We start from the raw sequence: 21,462 nt of genomic DNA on the forward strand, positions 1-21,462 counted from the left end.
ACAATTCCACACATGATGAAGCAGACCACATTCAGCAAAACCTGGACAGCATCTAGGCTTGGGCTGATAAGTGGCAAGTATCTTTCATGCCACATAATTCCCAGGCATTAACCGTCTCCAACAAAAGCTAGCCTAGCCATCTCTCTTTGACATTCAATGGCATTAACATTGCCAAATTCCCCCACTATTAACTTTTGTAGGGTCATCAAATACCAGATACTCAACTGGACCAGCCACACAAATGCCACGACTATTTGAACAGAGGCCTGATATTCTGTAGAGACTTGAACATACACTCTCTCGGCCATTGCTATATTGCATCTGCAGTGTGCCCTATGTACCAGATCCACTGCACCAACTTGCCCAGGGTTCTTCAACAGCATTTCCCAAACCAGCAACCACTGTCATCTAGAAGGACAACAGCAGCAAGTTCATGGGAACACCATCACTTCCAAGTTACTTTTATCTTGATTTGGAAATATATCACTGTTACCTCATCATCACTGGTTCAAAATCCTGAAATCCCTACCCAACAGCACTGTTAGAGTACCTGCATCATATGGACTGCAGTAGTTGAAGAAGGCAGCCCTCCAGTACCTTGTCAAGACAATTAGGGTGGATAATAAATGTTGCTAGCAACACTCATATCTCAAGAATGAATTAAATATAAACTTAACTTGCCTGGATGTATTGTTCAAATGGGCTGAATAATGAATTTGCACTCTGCACAAAGTGTCAGGAAGTTGTATACAAGGTATTATGGGGCTAATTTATGTATTTTGATCAGGTGGGCACCTCCTGCATCAAGTAAGTACATAACATAAATTAAACGGAAGTTACACATGAAAATTTGGGCAACCTGGTGGAAAAGTATCCCCTCCAGTGGATCCATGAAATGAAAGAAGTTATTGACAAATTTCTGTCGCTACAGAATTCCAGTGAACAGGGAGAAAGCATTTCTTCAGAGGGAAAGGGAGCAGAGAAATTGGAAGATAACTCACTCACTCCCACACCTTTCCTGGCAGTCAGTTCAAATATTCTACTGGTAGTTACAAAGGGATTGATCACATCACTATTATTGTCAAGAAATTATATATGACACTCTCAGAATAAGAAAATGAGAAGAAAATAAACCTACAATACCATGGAACCATACAACACAACATTTCACTGCTGGCAATCTTGGTGCAGAAATATCACTACACTCCTTAAGTTATTAACAATGCAATAAAAGAAATTCTGAGCATTTTTTTTTTCAAATAACCATTTCATAGTTTGGGGGGTTATTTGCTATTTCTTTATTCTCTGTAGTAAGCCCATTTTTCATGATTGAATCTTTCTAAAGCTACTGAAGTTGCATTAACCAGAGTTTACATTGTCAAAAGGACAGATTTTCATCATCGATCTGGGAAGCTGGAGTCAGGAATATGCCGACTTGGTAGACGCATCTCCATATAAATAGCCCCCGTGTGTACTATTTTACTCTAGGGAGGCAGGACAGGTTAGAATCGGTCCCATCAAACCTGGAAGCAGCAAAAAGAACAGGCACCCAATACTGGAGTTCATTGGTCGATATGCCATCTGTTGTTGCTTAGAAAAAAACATTTGCCATCTGATTTTTTCCAATTTCCATTGACTCAGTTATTTAAATTTCCCAAGGTTTGTTATTATTGGTGAGTCCATTATGAATGCTTGGCTGAGTTTAAAAAGGCCCAGAACCACTTATCTCAGTAGGTGGCTGTATAGAAATTTTGACTGAAACTTTGAGGTTATTAAAGGATCAGCTATCCTTAATGTGGTTTCTGAAATAGATTTTTTTCCATCTCCACATGGCTCCTGAGGTCTGCATAGATTAGCTACTGGGTGGGTTCTTATGGAGGATACATGGAGGTATAGGGTTGGCATGGTGAAGGTGTGAGGAGTGAAGGTTTGAGGATCTGACACTCATCATTAAAACTGGGCCGACGTCTCAGTAAATGGTTTTCCAGCGTTCCAGCCTGGCCATCCACCCATCTCCATTGGCCCTTCGGGCCTGCCTCTGGAGGTGGCAGGCCCAACTCCATTCTGTCCCCGCATACCTGAAATGAAAATATGGTGGGCAGGAACCTTTCAAAGGAGACAGGTCTGCCTGGTCAATAAGTTTCCTGACTTGACCTTCCAACCTCCTCCACAAAATGCGGCCCTATTTCTCCAAAGTCCTTTTCGTCTGGCCTCCTATTCTTTTCCCTTCATACACTCCAACTTTTCCAACCCCCACCCCCCCCCCCAACCCCCGCTTGTGCCTATGCCTTATCATATCTCAATGCTTGCTTACTTCCATTAGCTTTCCATTCTTCAAGGTGTTAAATTTAAAATTGGTACCTGAGTGCAAATACCTCCACAGTATTGCCTTACCCTATCTCGAAAGCTAATTCAGCCCAAGAATACCTTCTGAATGCAGTGATTCAGGCCTCATTCACCCCTACCTTCACCTCACTATTGGTGACTGACCTTTCAGTCACATCAGTCCCACTCTCTGGAACTCTCATCCTAATTCCTTTCACCTCCTTTCATCTTTAAAAATCTCCTCAAAACCCACCTTTTCTGCCAAACTTTCTACCCATTTGCCTAAACTCTTCTTTCCTGATTCAATGTTATTCCAAATTGTTATTCTGTAAAACACCTTAGCCCATTTCCCTTTGCCGAAGGTGGTATGTAAGATTTTGAAGACAAAATTCAGCTCTACTATCTAATTACAGAGTGTATGGAGTCTGCCAATCATTCAAAAATCAAGTCACAGTGTCTTAAAGATGAGGCAGAGTGGCGGCAGAAAAGGAAAGAAAAGGAAGCAAATTCTGCACACTGGATCCCACTGCCCCATGTGCCCATAGATTTGTGGTTTGAGAATCAGCCTGTTCAGTCACATGAAGCCCTTGGCAGAAACTTGCGACCCTGAGTAGATGCCATCCTTAAATCGAGGGACAGACGACGACGGCCTAACAAAATCTATTATATTCAAATCAAGAGATGTATGGAATTTGTTATTCAATTCTTCTAAATAGCAGTAAACGTAGGTTCATTGTAACTAATTGGAATACCACAATTACGATGAACTGTTAGGCATGATGACTGTTTACTGAATCAACATTAACACTTCTGTTGCAGCAACTCTCAGCACTTACTAATAGTGCTTTAATGTCACTACCATTCAGGGTCAATCTACTAATTTCAATGCATGCTCTAGGTAACATAGCAACAAACACCCACATTTGGAGATAATAATCAGTACCAATTCCAGCTCCATTGCTTTAAAGGGATTGAGTTTTACCATGGGTGGGCATTTTCACAATTGTCATGTAAGATCTGAAATTATCATCCACAGTGCAGTTGTAGCCCCAGATACACAAGCAGATAGAAGCTGGGAGCAGTACTGATGGGGACTGTTGTTGGGATGAATGTGTTTCAAGCTGGTCTCTTAGTCCAACAGTGCAGCACACAGCTCTTTTAAGGCTTGTGGAATCTGAAATTAAACAGCTTGATAAAACATAGCAACAACAGTGCCATAAGGGAGAAGGTTATTTATCTTCTAATTTACCAACAGACACTGTAACAAATACAACGCTGGAGCACAGCAAGAAATTTAATGTGCTTTTTAGCAGAGGGGAGGGGAGTGCTAAATTCTTCAAATCAAGGAGCAACAGTAAACTTATAAATAATCAGAGTAATGGATTAAATTTAAAGTGGTTAATGCAAATCGCAGGACAGCTGAGGCCGGTTGCCTGCTTTCCCTGTGCCCAAGACGTTCTGTGTGCCCTGGATAATCATGCGTGCAGGTGTGCCCCTAGTTGCCCAAACACGAGCTCAGGGTTTCCAAACTTGAGGAGAAGCTAGGACCTCTGCAGAGCATACAGAAGACCTTGTATATCCTGGACCAAAAGTTTCAGGAGGTGGTCAGCCGCAGATAGTTCAGGAGAATAGTAAATAGGTGACCACCTGGCAGGGTAGGGAAAGGCAGACAGTATAGGAATCCTCTGGGCAGAGTGGCACTCTCAAAGCAATTTTCAGTATTTAGGGTGCCCACATCTCAGGGTGGGGGGAGGGAGGGGATCCAGCCTAGAGGACATCCACAATACTTGGGCGGGGGGGGGGCAAATGACTGCACGAGGGGAGGTGGGGGGACACGCAGCAAAGTATAGAAATGATAAAAGCAAAATACTGCAGATGCTGGAAATCTGATACAAAAACAGAAAATGCTGGAAAAACTCAGCAGGTCTGACAGCATCTGTGGAGAGAGAAAAAAACAAGTTCACGTTTCGAGTCTTTATGACCCCTGCTCTGAAGAAGGGTCATAAGGACTCGAAACATTAACTTTGTTTTTTTCTCTCTCCACAGATACTGTCAGACTTGCTGAGTTTTTCCAGCATTTTCTGTTGTCGTTAAAGTATAGAAATGGATTGGTTATAGGGAATTCAATAGTCAGTGGAAATAGACAGGTGTTTCTGGGACAGCCAGTATGAGTACCACAAAATATGTTGCCCCCTCACCCCCCCCAACCCCCCTCCCCGGTGCCAGGGTAAAGAACATCAGTGAGAAAGAGCACAACATTCTGAGGGGTGAAGAGGAACAGCCAGAAATCATGGTCTATGTGGGAACAAATGGCACAGGGAGGTAAACAGTTGAAGGTCTGCAGTCAGAGTTTCAAGAGGCAGGGAGGAGGTTAAAATAGAGAGCATCTAAGGTCATAGTCTCAAGGTTAGTTCCAATGTCACGTGCTATAGTGAGCATGGGATTAAACAGGTTAACAAGTGGCAGATGAAATGGTGCAGGAGGGAAGGCTTCAGGTTCCTGGAGCAGTGAGACCAGTTCTGAGGCAGGAGGGACTTCAACAGAGCTGGGAACAATGTCCTCATGAGAAGGTTAACTAATGTTGTGGGAAAGGGTTTAAATTGAATTGGCAGGAGGATGGGCACGGGGATGAAACATTAGAGAGAAGAATCAAGATGTACTGAGGACTGGGGGAGACAAATAGCAGTAGCATAAAGCATGGTTCAGAAATAGGAGGAATCGGAGAAGGGGCAAAAACAAAACAATTGAAAATTTGTGTGGAGTACATACGCATGCATCATGGAAAATAAGATTGGGTGAGCTTTAGGCACAAGGCCCCATTTAGGTTTATGATACAGCGGCAATAACAGAGACTTAGCTTAAAGAAGGGAAGATTGGGAATTTAATATTCCTAGCTACAAGGTATTCACTTCCCCCAGGGGATAGAAGTAAGTCTGTGTAGTACTACTACTAAAAGTAGTACACTGAGTAAATGAATTTCTCCCAGAATCTATTTGGTTTGATTCAAATATATACAAACATACAAACTAGGAGCAGGAGTAGGCCACTCGGCCTTTCAAGCATGCTCGTCATTCAATAAGATCATGGCTGATCTGATTATAACCTTCCTCCTACGCCTGGTAACTTTTCACCCTCTAGTTAATCAAGAATCTTCCCAGCTCTGCCTTAAAAACATTCAAAGACCCTGCTTCCACTACCTTTTGAGGAAGGCTTCCAAAGACTCATGACCCTCCGAGAAAAAAATTCTCATCTCCTCTGTCTTAAATGAGCGAACCTTTATTTTCAAACCGTGAATTATTTTATTATAAAAATAAACATAAATAATTCGCCCTTGAAAGCCCCCAGACAGCCTGGGAAAATTCAATCATGGAGGCAGCCAATGAGAAAAAAGTCCCTCCCCATAAAGGAGAGAGATAGAATCTGTGAGGAACTGCTCCTCCAATCACAGGTTCCCTCCTACCTGCTCTTGCTGCTCCTCAAGAGACAGAATCTATGACCGAAGGAGCAGAAAGGGAGGAAGAGAGGGAACCTGTGACTGGAGTAACTGGAGGATCTATACTGGCCAGTCCCACTGGCAGCATGAAGGAGACCTTCAGCTGCACCATCACCAATTATTGGACATCCTCCAGGAAGCCAAAGAAAACAATCAGAAAATGAAAAAAATAGGAGGGCGTCTCCTCCGATGGCAAGGCTGAAGCAGGTCCAGAGGATCTGTCACTCAGCATGGCGGGGATGTTGAGCAAGGTGAATGCCCATCAGGAGGACCGAGTCTCAGCCAGGGAGGGGTGCTGGGTGTGAATCTTGGCCCAGGAGCTGGGGGCGTGCCTGGTCCAAGTCTTGGTTAGCAAGAATGGAGGTCTCGGGTCTAGCCTGCGGGGTGGGGGTGTTGCTGAGCCTGATTCTTGGCCGGGCAGGGATGAGACCGAGTCTCAGCCGGGGCAGAGTACTGGGCCCTGAGCCTCGGCCGGAGGGGGAGGGGCGCTGGGCAGTGAGCCTTGGCCAGAGGGGGAGGGGCGCTGGGCCCCAAGGCTTGGCCAGAGGGGAGCAGGCCAAAGCCTCAGCCAGGGAAGGTTGCCAGGCTCAAGTCACGGCTGGGGATGGGGGACGGTTTCCAGGCTCTGGCCCGTGCTCGTGCCTCGGTACAAAGAACTACAATTAATGTTCCATTGCTCATCCAATCTATTCCTCATTAAAGGGCAGATGACCATTTGAGGAGATGCATCTGAAATGTGTAGTGCATATGAATTAAACCATTCATTATCTGATGGTTAGAATTGTGCTGCAAAATTAATTTGTGCAGGTTCTCCTTGTTGCGAGGTGTCAGCTGTGGCTCAGTTCATAGCACCCTCGCCTTTGAATCAGAGGGTTGTGGGTTCATGTCCCACTCCCGGAAACCAAGAACTGTGATTGTACTCGAAAGAGTTGCAATCTGTGACTGTTGATAACTCGAAAGAGTTTCCCCTTGTTGCACAGTTGGAAGTCAGTATCCTGACGTGTTCATCAGCAGTCATTTTAAAGAGAAGTATTAGGGGGAAAGAAACATGAAATTAGCAGAACAAAACTAAAGAATAATGGAGTGTGTTAATGATTTGCATTTAATTTTTACGAGGGGCTGCTCATTCCCAATAAGTTACCTGGTGCCATGTTTGAGGGCCTCATTAAATTCCTCTAATGATGTCTGTGTTCAGTGGAGAAGAGGAGGCTACAAGAAAGGAGGAAGCAGTAGCAATATTGGATAGATTAAAAATAAATAAACAGGATGTACTTAAAAGGTTGACAGTCCGCAAAGTGGAAAAGTCATTCAATCCAGATGAAATGCATCCAGGTTACTAGGGAAATAGGGGTGGAAATTGCAGAGGCTCTGAAAACTATCTTTTTATCCTCATTAGGCATGGGCTAATGCCAGAGGAGTGGAAGATTGGAGCTGTTATACCCCTGTTTAAAAAAAGAACAATTATAGGCTAATCAACCGAACATCAATGTTAGAAAAAGTTTGAATTATTAATTCGGGAAAAAAAACAATATTTGGAAAAGTATGGGCTAATCAATTAAAATTGGCAGAGATTTTTTTAAAAGGTAAATCATGTTTGTCTAACATAGTTGAGTTATTTGATGAAGTAGCGGAGAGGGTTGATGAGTGTGCAACATTTGATATTGTGTACATGGACTTTCAAAAGGCGTTTAATAAAATACCAGAGAATAGACTTGCTATCAAAATTATGGCCCCATGGGATTGAAGGGACACTGACAGCATGAATGCAAAACTGGCAACAGAGAATAGTAGCGAAGGGTTGTTTTTCAGACTAGAGGGAACTATATAATCATGTTCCCCAAAGATCAGTATTAGGACCATGGCTCTTTTTGATATATATCAGTGAAATGGGTCTTGGGTGAACAGGGTATAATGCAAAGTTTTCAGATGATGCGAAACTTAGAAATGTAGTAAATATTGTGGAGGATAGTAACAGATTTCAGTAGGACATCGACAGACTGTTGAAATGAGCAAACACATGGCTGATGAAATTTAAGTGGTGTGAAAATATGCATTTTGGTAGGAAATGGAAATTCTAAATTAAATAACAAACATAAAAGGTAGTGTCTGGGATTGTATGTACACAAATCTCTGAAGGTGGTGTACACTCAGACTTTTCCCAGAAAATCAATTTCAACACTTGTATTGGCCCTTTCGGCATTTGTGTATTATATTTTTGTTTCTTCCAAAACAAGCGAAGGAATGGGTTTACTTTCAGTTTAAGTTACAATATCCTTTGTCCCGCTTCACAATCAGCACAATTACTTCTTTCACATTACATAAATTTATATTCAGGGTTGTCTATGACTTGTCAGCATTTCTGAACCTACTGGTCAGCTTTTAATAGTTATCTACATTGGCATGTTCAGAACTATAGAACCATAGAAATTTGTAGCACAGAAGCCATTCGCCTCATTGCTCTTAGCTAGAGCAATTCAAAACAAATCTCATTCCCACAGCCACCTTTCACATTGCTCTGCAATTTCCTCTGCTTCAAGTATCTTCCTCTGCTTCATATATCTCTCTAATTTTGTCTTAAAAGTTGCATGATCTTTGCCTCAAACACCCACTGTGGCAAAACATTCCATACTCCAAGAGCCTACTCTGTAAAGAAATTTCTCCGAACTTTTCTCCTCAGTCTCAGATAGTTTTAAAGTGGCCCCTCATCAATGATTCCCCAACCACAGGATGACTTTCTGATCAAGGGTCAAAGATCTGACAAGTTAACGGTTTTCTCTCTCCCCACAGATTCTGCCTGACTCAAGTATTTCCAGTATTTTCTTTTTTTATTTCGGATTTCCATAATCTGCCGTATTCTGATTTTGGGCTTGTATTGACCCAACCAGAGGAATTGGCTCTTTTTCTCTTTTCACTTTATCAAAACCCTTTATAGATTTAAAAAAAAAGCACTCCATCAAATTCCCTCTTAACTTTCTCTGCCCCAATGAAGAGAGTGTCTCACATCTCTCCTTATCAATATTGACTTGCTTCTCCTTTAAAGAACATTCGAGCTGTTGTTTGTGTTTTATAAATACAGAAATACAGGAGGTACGCTGGTCCTTGTTGCTTACCTCCTGTGTGGAAAGGAGGACTGTTGGAATTCCTTGCCTGTGAAGAAGGGCTTGGAAGAGAGGACTTGTTCTTGAATGACATGAACAGATGTTGACAGAAATCATCAGGCAGCTCAGCCTCCAAGAATGTTTTCATAAACAGTTTGAAGCCGTCAAAGTCTATTGGCTAGAGATAAAAAATAAAGAGCATTTACTCAAAAAGAAAATAACACAAACCTGAAAATACTTTTGCATTTGAAAAAAATGTCACCTGTAATATTAGCTGGAACTGTCAAAATATTTTCAATGGGAAACATATATATTTCACTATTTTTAACTCTTTGTAAAAGATCTGGGAAAGCTGCATTATTCAAACAAAACCAAGAAAGACAAGCTAAATGTTAAGTTTTATCATTGAATATGAAGGTTCGATTTTTTTTTTACATTTGCCTTTGGTGTCCTCCAAAGATCTATCCTTGGCGCCCTCCTATTTCTCATCTACATTCTGCCCCTCGACAACATCATCTGAGTGAAATTAGGAAACACTTCTTAGTGCAAAGGGTGGCAGAAGGTTGGAACTCTCTTCCAAAAACTCAACTGATGCAAGAAGAATTGTTAAATTTAAAACTGGGACTGAAAACCTTGGGTTAACAAAAATTTAAGGGACATGGTGCAAGCGTAGATAGGCTGCAGATCAGCCATGATACCACTGAGCAGACTCAAGCAGCTAAATGGCCTATTGTTATGAGACAGCCTTTTGGTAAAGCTGAATTGTTTAAAAATCCCAAAGGGAAACTTTAAACAACTGTCATAACCTATATTTTTTAAGTGGTATGTTTGAAATGCAACTCTAAATTCAGGAATCAGACCACCAGTTCTCAAGAGGTTTTATATTAAACTAAATGAAACATTTTATTAATTTACACAAGTTAAATATATACACATGGCTACAAATTACTACAATCATAACTTTTAACAAATTCCCAAACTAATCTCCATTAAGGCAACAGCAACCCATAGACTTAACCAGACACCAGGCAAAGCATTTTCACCTTATGAATTCAAAATGAGGTTCCTTTCACTTTGGTTCCTGGGGAGACAGTTGTAGGCTTACGACTACTTTGATCTTACATTGCCTCTGCCCTGCGCACACAAAACTGCTGAAGTTATATCTAGCACAGTTCACTGAATGTAAAATTTCATTGTATCACCAGCCTCTTCTAACAATAAAACCCCTTTCATAGTATCAATTTTATTAGTAATATAAACATATTGCTTGGTCTCTGCTAGCTAGGTGCTAGATTTTACTCGCCTTCTTGAAAATACTCTATTCAAAATGCAAATGCACTCTACCTCTCTTACGTCTCAAAACTAGTACACATCAAAGCACCCAGCCTTTTGGCTTTAATCCAATTAAGACACACCCACAGACTAAACCTCAATTTTAAAAGAAAAAATATTTTCCAATAATATTATATACATTAATAGCTTCATGACACCTACTTTCTTCTTACCTTCCTATTTTCTTCATTAATACATCCAATTAAGAATCATCAACAAGCCTAAAATCATTGGTCAATACTCCACTCTGCAAATAAGTAAATGATTGGGTTTAGCTTTGTTGCTCCTCCAGTCAACTAGTCTGCTGCTTTGCTATGTGAGCTCACACCTGCTTAATGACCAGTTGAAATAAGCAGTGGATGGTGAGAACTGCTTGTGTTTATCATTCCTCTTTAGATCAGGTCTCAGGTTAATTTCAGAGGACTATGCTTGTATTTTTTATGGGATTTGTTGCCCATCCTTAATTGCCCTTGAACTGAGTGGTTTCATTTCAGAGGCCAGTTAAGAGTCAACCACATTTGTGTGTGTCTGGAGTCAGATGAACCAGATGTGTTTGTATGACAATTGATGATAGCTTCATGGTCAGCATTACTGAGACAAGCTTTATATTTATTAACTGAATTTGCCATGGTGGGATGTGAACCCATGTCCCCAGAGCATTAGCTGGGCTGCTGGATTACTAGTCCAGCAGCATCACCACTACACCACCGTCTCCCCCTCTGAAACAGAACCTTCATTCCCTATGAGACAAAGGGCAGAATCTTCAGCTCAGCGAGTGGAGGCGGGGCCCACTCGCCGAGGCATAAAATTACGTGCGGCGACGTCCGGTGTGCGTCCCAACGTCGCCATGCGTCATTTAGATTTTCACTTCGGCGGGCCGAACTGTCAAAGGCCTATTAAGGCCATTTAAAAAGTCAGTAAAGCAATTAGCTGAGCTGCCCATCCAATCTTAAGGTTGGCAGGCAAGGGAAGAGCCCAGGCGGCCTTCGCATTTTTCACGGAACCTCATCCACGGGTGGAATGAGGTTTCATGAGCGTTTTTAAAGTCTTTGAAAAATTTTTAATTAAATTAATGGACATGTCCCAGCTCATGTGACAGTTTCACATGAGGGGACATGTCCTTAAATTTTTTTTAACTTTTATTCAATGTTTCGTAAGTGAAAGTAATCCCCCTGAGACACCCCTATGCCTCAGGGAGATTTCCACGCGTTTTCACGTGCACGCATGAAACAGCACACTCCCTGACTCAGGGAGCACCCCCCCCCACCGCCCCCACCCCGCACAGGGAGCGCTCAGTGCTTCCAGGCGCATGTCACACTAGGCAGGCCTTAATTGGCCCGCCCATGTAAAATGGCGGCGCCCAGCCAATCAGGGGCGCCGATTGGCAGCGCACCCACCTGTGCACAACCCCCCAGACAGGGAGAAAATTCTCCCCAAAGTGTACTTTTACCTGTCCAATACTTAAGTAATTGTAGCAAGGACAGGGATCCAATAGAGATCTTTGCCATGTACAGGCATTTTAGTTAGTGCATTCACACGATTTCCTCATCTTAGTTAAGTGGTACAATAAACATCATCAGACCACGGCTCAGGTTAAAAATTACAAAACAGACATTTGAAATATATGAAGAAATGTTAGAAAAAAAAACAGTAGATTTGCAGTGATTATAAAAGTTAACATTCCTCCATAAAATGCAGAGAATGGATTTGAAACAAGGCCATGGTCATAACCATACATGGCGGATCAGTGCTAACCTTTCACAGTGATTCACAGTACTTACCCCTTGCTCTCTCTAATAGCTTCAAAAGCTGTTAGGAGAAATAGGGCGGCATTTAATGGAGGTGGCGGGACTCGCCCGCCATCTGGAACCCCACATTGCCTCTTTTCAGGAAGGCCTGCCAAATTAAGTGCTACTAATCAGGAAATTAATTGGGCGCTGGAGGGCTTCCCCAGGATCAAGGATCTGGGGGAGGGGTGGGGGGGCGGGGTGCAGAAGTCCTCCCTGCAGAGAGATGCCATCCAATCAGAGGCTAGCAGCTCCTCATTGCTCAGCAGTGCTACCAAGGGGGCAGTGGCTGCTGCTGGTACTACATCCATCTGAGGCCTTGAATTGCAGATGGACCCAAGCAGCAGTGAGTGATGGCAGGAGAGAGGTCATGGTGGTCAGCAGGAAGGGCGGGGGTGGATCTCAGTGGCCCACCCCTACTGTCCAGTCCCTTGATCAGGCACTGAGTGCTTTTGAATGAGGGTTGCCCCCTGGGAGCCCACAAGCAACCCTGACAGAGTTTGCTTTTCAGGTTTCTCGAGTGGTGAGTCTCCCGCTTGCCACTGGGTGAATACCAATGGAAGCGGGATGAGGACCTTAAGTGGACCTTCTCATCACGGACTTAATTGGTGCATTGATGTGAAGAGGCCAGGGTCTGCCATCCTCCTGCCTGATGAAATGCCCCCCTTGCCACCAAACTCACCATGGGGAGGGCATAAAATGCTGCCCATACCTGCAAAAGCTTTGATCATAAACTGAAACAAAATAAATTAAAAGTGCTTCTTACACCCTCAGATAGAGCTGCCAATCAAAGATATACTTTGAAAGGACCCTCAGGATATTTGTATTTGTAATATTAACTTGACTCCAAATTCATGATAAATCAATCTGTTACAAACACCTTGCATGGTTTATGAGATAGTCCTTCTCCTAAGAAACAAGTCCAACTAATGCTTGTTGGAACAATCTTATTATTGCATTTTCCAAATGCTATTATAAACTGTAAACAAGACAATCAGGTAAACAGGTTTGTAGTTTAAAGCATTTTCCTGATGCCTATAGTGTCAATTTTGTTGATGTTGTCTCCAAACAGGCTGGGCCATGTGAATTAATCTTATTTTAACATCATAATCAATGTAATAAGAAACAATATTCCCAGTACAGGTTGGGTTCAGCTCTGATGTCACTCCGGTGATATAGCTCATTGACATTATCAAAGTATTCACAATAGTGACAAGTTGAGAAGGGTAATATAGAGTGACTGCTGGCCATATAATGGTACCATAGTCAAAAAACCTTCACAGAGGCACAATTTAAAGATATAGAGACATGTGGGGAGGAATAGGGTGAGTAGAGAAGAGGGATTTGTTTAGATTGCTTTAGCAAAGGGGCAGCGCAAATACAATGGGCCAAATGCAACCTTCTGTGCAATAACCTCTGAGGATCTTTAGTTCTATTTCCATAATTAAAACTCTGGAATATTTAGCTCTGTGAAATATCAGATACATAGAAACTAGGAACAGGACTGGGCCATTTAGCCCATTGAACTTGTCCTGCCATTCAACAAGATCATGGTTGATCTGCAACCCAACTCTATTTATCCATCTTTGCCCCATCTCCTTTACAACATATAGAGAGCAAAAATCTATCAATCTATCTCATATTTAAAATTTACAATTGACCTGACATCAATTGCTGATTGTGGACAACAGTTCCAACTTCTACCACCCTTTACATGATGAAATGTTTCTTAATTTCACTCCTTAAAGGCCTGGATCTAATTTTTAGACTATGCCCCCTATTCCTAGACTCCCAACCAGTGGAAAAAAGTTTCTTTCCATCTACCCTATGACCAAAAGTTTTAGCTTGTCAGGCGGGCATGCGCCCGACCTGACCGAGTGCAAAATGACGCGAGATGATGTTGGGTGAGTGTCCAGACGTCATCGTGCACTCGAGCGATATTTTGGTCGGCAGACATGCGCTGGAGTCCGCAGTGCGCCCGCCGACAATTAAAGGCCTATTAAGGCCACTAAAGTTAGAATTGAAAGAAATTTTTCGCTGCCTGTCCATCCTTACAGTTGGCGGTCAGGCGAAAAGGCCAAACGGCCTTTGCATTTTTTAGGAAAACTCATCCATGAGCGGGATCAGGTTTCCAACAGCAAATAAAAATAAAATTAAAATTTTAACTTTCATTTATAACATGTCCCTGATGTTTTCTAACATTTTTTTAAATCTTTATTTTTAATGTTTTAAACTCTTCATCCCTTTGGGAGCCCACAAGCAAACCTGACAGAGTTTGCTTTTCAGGCTTCTCAAGTGGTGAGTCTCCCGCTTGCCACTGGGTGAATACCAATGGAAGCGGGATGAGGACCTTAAGTGGACCTTCTCACCACGGACTTAATTGGTGCATTGATGTAAAGAGGCCAGGGTCGGCCATCCTCCTGCCTGATGAAATGCCCCCCTTGCCACCAAACTCGTCATGGGGAGGGCATAAAATGCTGCCCATACCTGCAAAAGCTTTGATCATAAACTGAAACAAAATAAATTAAAAGTGCTTCTTACACCCTCAGATAGAGCTGCCAATCAAAGATATACTTTGAAAGGACCCTCAGGATATTTGTATTTGTAATATTGACTTGACTCCAAATTCATGATAAATCAATCTGTTACAAACACTTCGCATGGTTTATGAGATAGTCCTTCTCCTGAGAAACAAGTCCAACTAATGCTTGCTGGAACAATCTTATTATTGCATTTTCCAAATGCTATTATAAATAGTAAACAAGACAATCAGGTAAACAGGTTTGCAGTTTAAAGCAAATAACATTTTCCTCTGAGGCAGCCCTGTGCCTCAGGGAGCTTTTCCAGCATGCACCCACGCGCATGCACGAAGTTCGCACTCGCCCTCCTCCCCCCACCCCCCTACACTGCTGCACGCATCTCACGCTGGACAGGCCTTAAGTGGTCCGCCAGCGTGAATTCGCGGTCCAGTCCCAATCACGGGCAGCGGTCAGCTTCCCAACTGCTCCTGCCGAGGGAAAAATCCTCCCCTATCTGTTCTCCTTGATATTTTGAAAACTTCGATCAAATCACCCCTTAAACTTGCAAATTCCAGGGAATACAATGCTAATTTGTGTAATGTCTCCTTCATAATTTCTCCCTTGGAGTCCAGGTATCATTCAGGTAAACCTACATTGCACTCTCTCCAAAGCCAGTATATTTTTCTGAGCGTTTGATGTCCAGAACTGCTCACAGTACTACAAGTATGGTCTAACCAGGACTTTGTACAACTAAAGCAAATACTTCTATCCCCTTGTATTTTGTTCCTCTAGATGAAGGCCAGAATTCCATTAGCCTTTTCAATACCTTTCCTGTACCTGTTCAATACATTTTATTAATCTTTGTATCCCCCCACCCACCCCACCCCCGAACCCGCCCCAGCACAATCTCTTTGGACCTCCAGTGTTTCTAGCTTTTCACCTGTAGAAAGTATCTTGTTCTGTCCATTTGAGTTCCAAAGTGGATGATCTCATATATGCCTACATCAAAATCCACTTGCCACAGCTTTGTCCATTCACTTAATCTATCAATATCTCTTTATAATTTCATCTACATGGTTTACATATACATTGCTGCCTAACTTTGTGTCATCAGCAAATCTGGATATGTGGCTTTCCATCCCATCATCTCTCTTTCTCTCTTCAGGTGCAATGCCCTAAGAGGGCATTAGCAACCATGGATTTCCAAGCATTAGCTCATGGTTATGCTCAGCAAGGTACTGCAGTAGTTTGCCGCTAATTCCATCATCTAAGTCATTAATGAATATGATGAATAGTTGAGGGCCCCACACAGGACCTTGTAGGACACCACTAGTCACATCCTGACAATTAGAGTGCCAGCCCATTGTCCCTACACTCTGTATCTTGCTGCTAGTCAATTTCCTAACCAGGTCAATAATTCGCCTAGAACTCCATGGGCTTCAACTTTAGCTCACAATCTCTTATGACGGACTTTAATCAAGTGCCTTTAGAAGTCCATAAAAATAACATCCATTGACATCCTCCTGCAATAATTTAGCCACCTCTTCCAGAAATTCAATCAGATTCATCAGTCATGATCTACCTTTTACAAATCCATTCAGTGTCCCTCTGATCAATTCAAAATTTTCAAGGTGTCCATTAACCCTATCCTTAATTGTCCATTCCAGCAATTCTTTCACAACAAATGTTAGGCTAATTGGTCTACAATTCCCTGGTTTTTCCACCTTTCCTAAACAGAGGAATGATGTGTAATACAGAAACAGTTCTTGAATAGAGAGAATTTGGAAGATTATAATTAGAGCACCCATAATGTTCTCACCTGGTTCCTTCAAAACCCTGGACAGAATTTTCCCGTCGGTGAGCAGGGGGCGGGGTCAGCGCGCCAATGCGTAAAATGACACCTGGGGTTTCCCCCGACGTCATCCAAGCCCATTTAAATTTCCAGGAAGGTGGAGCCGCGTCAAAATTAGCTGCGGGCCCGCAGACCTGTCAATGGCCAATTGAGGCCATTGACAGGATCAATTATACAATTAAATGAATAAGGAGAGGTGATGGGGAGATTGAAAACAGCGCGAGAGGAGAGTCAGTTGGGAGATTGAAAACAGCGCGAGAGGAGAGTCAGTCGGGAGATTGAAAACAGCATGAGAGGGGAGGTGATTGGGAGATTGAAAACAGCGCGAGAGGAAAGTCAGTCGGGAGATTGAAAACAGCGCGAGAGGAGAGGTGATTGGGAGATTGAAAACAGCGCGAGAGGAGAGGTGATTGGGAGGTTGAAAACAGCGCGAGAGGAGAGTCAGTCGGGAGATTAAAAACAGCGCGAGAGGAGAGGCGATTGGGAGATTGAAATCAGCGAGAGAGGAGAGTCAGTCGGGAGATTAAAAACAGCACGAGAGGAGAGGTGATTGGGAGATTGAAAATAAAAGGAGGGGAAGCTGAAGAGGAGCGGCCAGCATGTGAGTGGCCAGTGTGTGAGTGGCCCCAGTGAAGGAGTGGAGCTTTGAGGCTTTGGCTCGAGAGGCTTCGGCGAGCAGAGGCTGAGGACGAGCTTGCTCCCTGTGAGGTAAGGGCGGGTAAGTTCCTTTAATTAAATTAGGAGTAGGTAATGGAGGCATCAGTTAGGGCAGTCAAGTGCTTCGAATGCAGCATGTGGGAAGTCTGGAACAGCACAATTGTCCCTGATGACTACACCTGCAAAAGATGCATCCAGCTACAACTCCTGACAAACCGAGTTAGGGAACTGGAGCTGGAGCTGGATGAACTTCGGATCATACGGGAGGCAGAGGCAGTAATAGACAGGAGTTTCAGGAGACAGTCACCCCTAAAAGTCAGGAGGCAGGTAGCTGGATGACTGTCCGGAGAGGGAAGGGGAATAGACAGAAAAAGCAGAACACCCCTGTGGCCGTTCCCATCAACAATAGGTATCCCGTTTTGGATACTGTTGGTGGAGACAAGTTGTAGTGGTCGCGTCTCTGGCACCGAGACTGGACCCTCAGCTCAGAAAGGAGGAGGGAAAAGAGGACAGCAGTAGTGATAGGGGATTCGATAGTTAGGGGGACAGATAAGAGGTTCTGTGGGAGAGATCGAGAATCCCGGATGCAAGGGTCCGCGATATCTCGGATCGAGTTCTCAGTATTCTCAGGAGGGAGGGTGAGCAGCCAGATGTCGTGGTCCCTGTAGGGACCAATGACGTGGATAGGAAGGAGGAGGAGGTCCTGCAAAGGGAGTTTAGTGAGTTAGGTGCAAAGTTGAAGGACAGGACCTCCAGGGTTGCGATCTCAGGAGTGCTACCCATGCCATGTGCTAGTGAGGCTAGAAATAGGAAGTTAATGCAGCTAAATACGTGGCTAAGGAGATGGTGCAGGAGGGAGGGCTTCATGTTTCTGGACAATTGGGCTCTGTTCCAGGGAAGGTGGGACCTATTCCGACGGGACGGTTTGCAACTGAACTGGAGGTGGACTAACATCCTTGCGGGTAGGTTTTCTAGTGCTGCTCCGGGAGGTTTAAACTAGATTTGCAGGGGGAGGGGAACCAGAGTGTTAGAGCAGATAGTGAGGTGGAGGAGGATAAAGGTCAAGCGAGGAATGCATGTATAGACAGAAATCAAAGGTTTGTACGTGATAGAAATGTTCTCAGGTGCATCTATTTCAATGCAAGGAGTATTGTCGGAAAGGCAGATGAACTTAGGGCGTGGATTGGCACATGGGATTACAACATTATTGCTATTAGTGAGACTTGGTTGCAGGAGGGGCAGTACTGGCAGCTCAATGTTCCGGGGTTCCGTTGTTTCAGACGTGATAGAGGGGGAGGGATGAAAGGGGGAGGAGTGGCATTACCAGTCAGGGAAAATATCACAGCTGTGCGTAGACAGAATAGCCCGGAGGGCTCGTCTACAGAGGCCATATGGGTGGAGCTGAGGAATGGGAAAGGTGTGACCACACTAATAGGGTTGTATTATAGACTGCCCAATAGTCAAAGAGAATTGGAGGAGCAAATCTGTAAAGAGATGGCAGACCAATGTAAGAAACAGAAAGTTGTGATAGTAGGAGATTTTAACTTTCCACATATTGACTGGGACTCCCATACTGTAAAAGGGCTGGATGGCTTGGAGTTTGTCAGATGTGTTCAGGAAAGTTTTCTAAATCAATATATAGAGGTACCAACGAGAGAGGATGCAATACTTGATCTCCTATTAGGGAACCAGACAGGTCAGGTGACAGAAGTATGTGTAGGCGAACATTTTGGGTCCAGTGACCACACTGTCATTAGTTTTAAGTTAATTATGGATAAGGATAGGTCTGGTCCTCGAGTTGAGATTCTAAATTGGAGAAAGGCCAATTTTGTGGAAATGAGAAAGGATCTAGGAAGAGTGGATTGGGATAAATTGTTTTCTGGCAAGGATGTGTTCAGTAAGTGGAAGGCATTCAAAGGCGAAATTTTGAGAGTGCAGAGTTTGCATGTTCCTGTCAGGATTAAAGGCAAAGTTAGCAGGCATAAGGAACCTTGGTTTTCAAGGGATATTGGCGATCTGGTTAAGAAGAAGAGAGAGGTGTTTAGCGGGTATAGGCAACAAGGAGCAAATGAGGTACTTATAGAATATAGAAAATGTAAGAAAATACTAAAGAAGGAAATCAGGAAGGCAAAAAGAAGACATGAGGTTGCTTTGGCAGATAATGTGAAGGTAAACCCGAAGGGTTTCTACAAGCATATTAAGAGTAAAAGGATAGTAAGGGACACAATTGGTCCGCTTGAAGATCAGAGTGGTCGTCTATGTGTGGAGCCTCATGAGATGGGGGAGATCTTAAACAGTTTTTTTTTGCATCAGTATTTACTCAGGAAACTGGCATAGTTTATAAGGAAGGAAGGGAAATAAGCAGTAGTGTCATGGAACATATAGAGATTAAAGAGGAGGAGGTGCTTGCTGCCTTACAGCGAATAAAGGTAGATAAATCCCCCGGGCCTGACATGATATTCCCTCAGACCTTGAGGGAGACTAGTGTAGAAATTGCAGGGGCCCCGGTAGAAATATTTAAAATGTCCTTAGCCACGGGTGAGGTGCTGGTGGATTGGAGGGAAGCTCATGTTGTTCCGTTGTTTAAAAAAGGCTCCAAAAGTAAACCAGGTAATTACAGGCCAGTGAGCCTGACGTCAGTAGTAGGTAAATTATTGGAAGGTGTTCTGAGAGATCGGATATACAATTATTTGGACAGCCAAGGGCTGATTAAGGATAGTCAGCATAGCTTTGTGCGTGGTAGGTCGTGTTTAACAAACCTTGTAGAGTTTTTCGAGGAGGTTACCAAGAAAGTAGATGAAGGAAAGGCTGTGGATGTTGTCTACATGGACTTTAGTAAGGCCTTTGACAAGGTCCCACATGGGAGGTTAGTTCAAAAAGGTTCAGACACTTGGTATCCAGGGAGAGGTTGTAAACTGGATTCGAAATTGGCTGCGTGGGAGAAGACAGAGAGTGGTAGTGGGTGATTGCTTCTCAGACTGGAGGCCTGTCACTAGTGGTGTGCCCCAGGGATCTGTACTGGGACCATTGTTGTTTGTTGTCTATATCAATGATCTGGATGATAATGTGGTAAATTGGATCAGCAAGTTTGCTGATGACACTAAGATTGGAGGCGTTGTGGACAGCGAGGAAGGGTTTCAAAGCTTGCAGAGGGATCTGGATCAACTGGAAAAATGGACCAGAAAATGGCAGATGGAATTTAATGCAGAAAAGTGTGAGGTGTTGCATTTTAGAAGGACAAACCAAGGTAGGACAAACACAGTAAATGGTAGGGCACTGAGGAGTGCAGAGGAACAAAGGGATCTGGGAGTTCAGATACATAATTCCCTGAAAGTGGCGTCACAGGCAGACAGGGTTGTAAAGAAAGCTTTTGGCATACTGGCCTTCATAAATCAAAGTATTGAGTATAGGAGTTGGGATGTTATGGTGAGGTTGTATAAGACATTGGTGAGGCCAACTTTGGAGTATTGTGTGCAGTTCTGGTCGCCTAACTACAGGAAGGATATCAGTAAGATTGAAAGAGTGCAGAGAAGATTTACTAGGATGCTGCCAGGTCTTCAGGAGTTGAGTTACAGGAAAAGATTAAACAAGTTAGGACTTTGTTCCTTGGAGCGTGGAAGAATGAGGGGAGATTTGATAGAAGTTTACAAAATTATGAAGGGTATAGACAGAGTAAATGCGAGTAGGCTCTTTCCACTTAGATTAGGAGAGATAAACACGAGAGGACATGGCTTTAGGGTGAAAGGGGAAAGGTTTAGGGGGAACATTAGGGGCAACTTCTTCACTCAGAGAGTGGTGGGAGTGTGGAACGAGCTGCCATCTGACTTGGTAAATGCGGGCTCACTCTTAAGTTTTAAGAATAAATTGGATAGATACATGGATGGGAAAGGTTTGGAGGGTTATGGACTGGGTGCAGGTCAATGGGACTAGCGGAATAATATTTCGGCACAGACTAGAAGGGCCGAATGGCCTGTTTTTCTGTGCTGTAGTGTTCTATGGTTCTATGGTTCTATGGTTGGCGGGCAGGCCAGGAGCCCCGGCGGCAATAGAAAAAATATGAAACCTCATCCACCGGCAGGACGAGGTTTCATGTAGGGATTTTAAAAAGTTTAATAAATTATTATGTAAATTATGAACATGTCCCATCTCATGAGGGGGACATGTTAAGGAATTTTTTTTTTCTATTTTTAATATTTTTTAAAGTGTCAGCGATCTCCCTGAGGCAGCACTTAGCCTCAGGGAGATGTGCGCTCTTTTGTGCGCATGCGCAAAAGATCGCACTCTCGGCTTTGGGGAATCCCCCCCGCCCGCATAGGGAGCGCATAGCGCTTCCCACCGGACGTCACACTGGGTGGGCCTTAATTGGCCCGCCCACGTAAAATGGCGGCGGGGCCCCCTT

General features: G+C 43.5%; 1 protein-coding gene across 6 annotated transcripts in view; it reads right to left on the reverse strand.

Annotated features, from left to right (window-relative positions):
* The window catches only part of dgkb (diacylglycerol kinase, beta), a 959,831-nt gene that overhangs the window by 776,727 nt on the left and 161,642 nt on the right, over window positions 1–21,462 (reverse strand). For all 6 annotated transcript variants that reach the window (XM_078535051.1, XM_078535068.1, XM_078535062.1 and 3 more), the window contains 2 exons: window positions 8,994–9,094; window positions 4,196–4,211 (listed from right to left, as the gene is read on the reverse strand). In XM_078535051.1, coding sequence (XP_078391177.1) covers window positions 4,196–4,211; window positions 8,994–9,094 — 117 coding nt within the window. The remainder of the gene's footprint in view (window positions 1–4,195; window positions 4,212–8,993; window positions 9,095–21,462) is intronic.

This window comes from Cetorhinus maximus, chromosome 3, assembly GCF_964194155.1.
Source record: "Cetorhinus maximus chromosome 3, sCetMax3.hap1.1, whole genome shotgun sequence".
Lineage (NCBI taxonomy): Eukaryota > Metazoa > Chordata > Chondrichthyes > Lamniformes > Cetorhinidae > Cetorhinus > Cetorhinus maximus.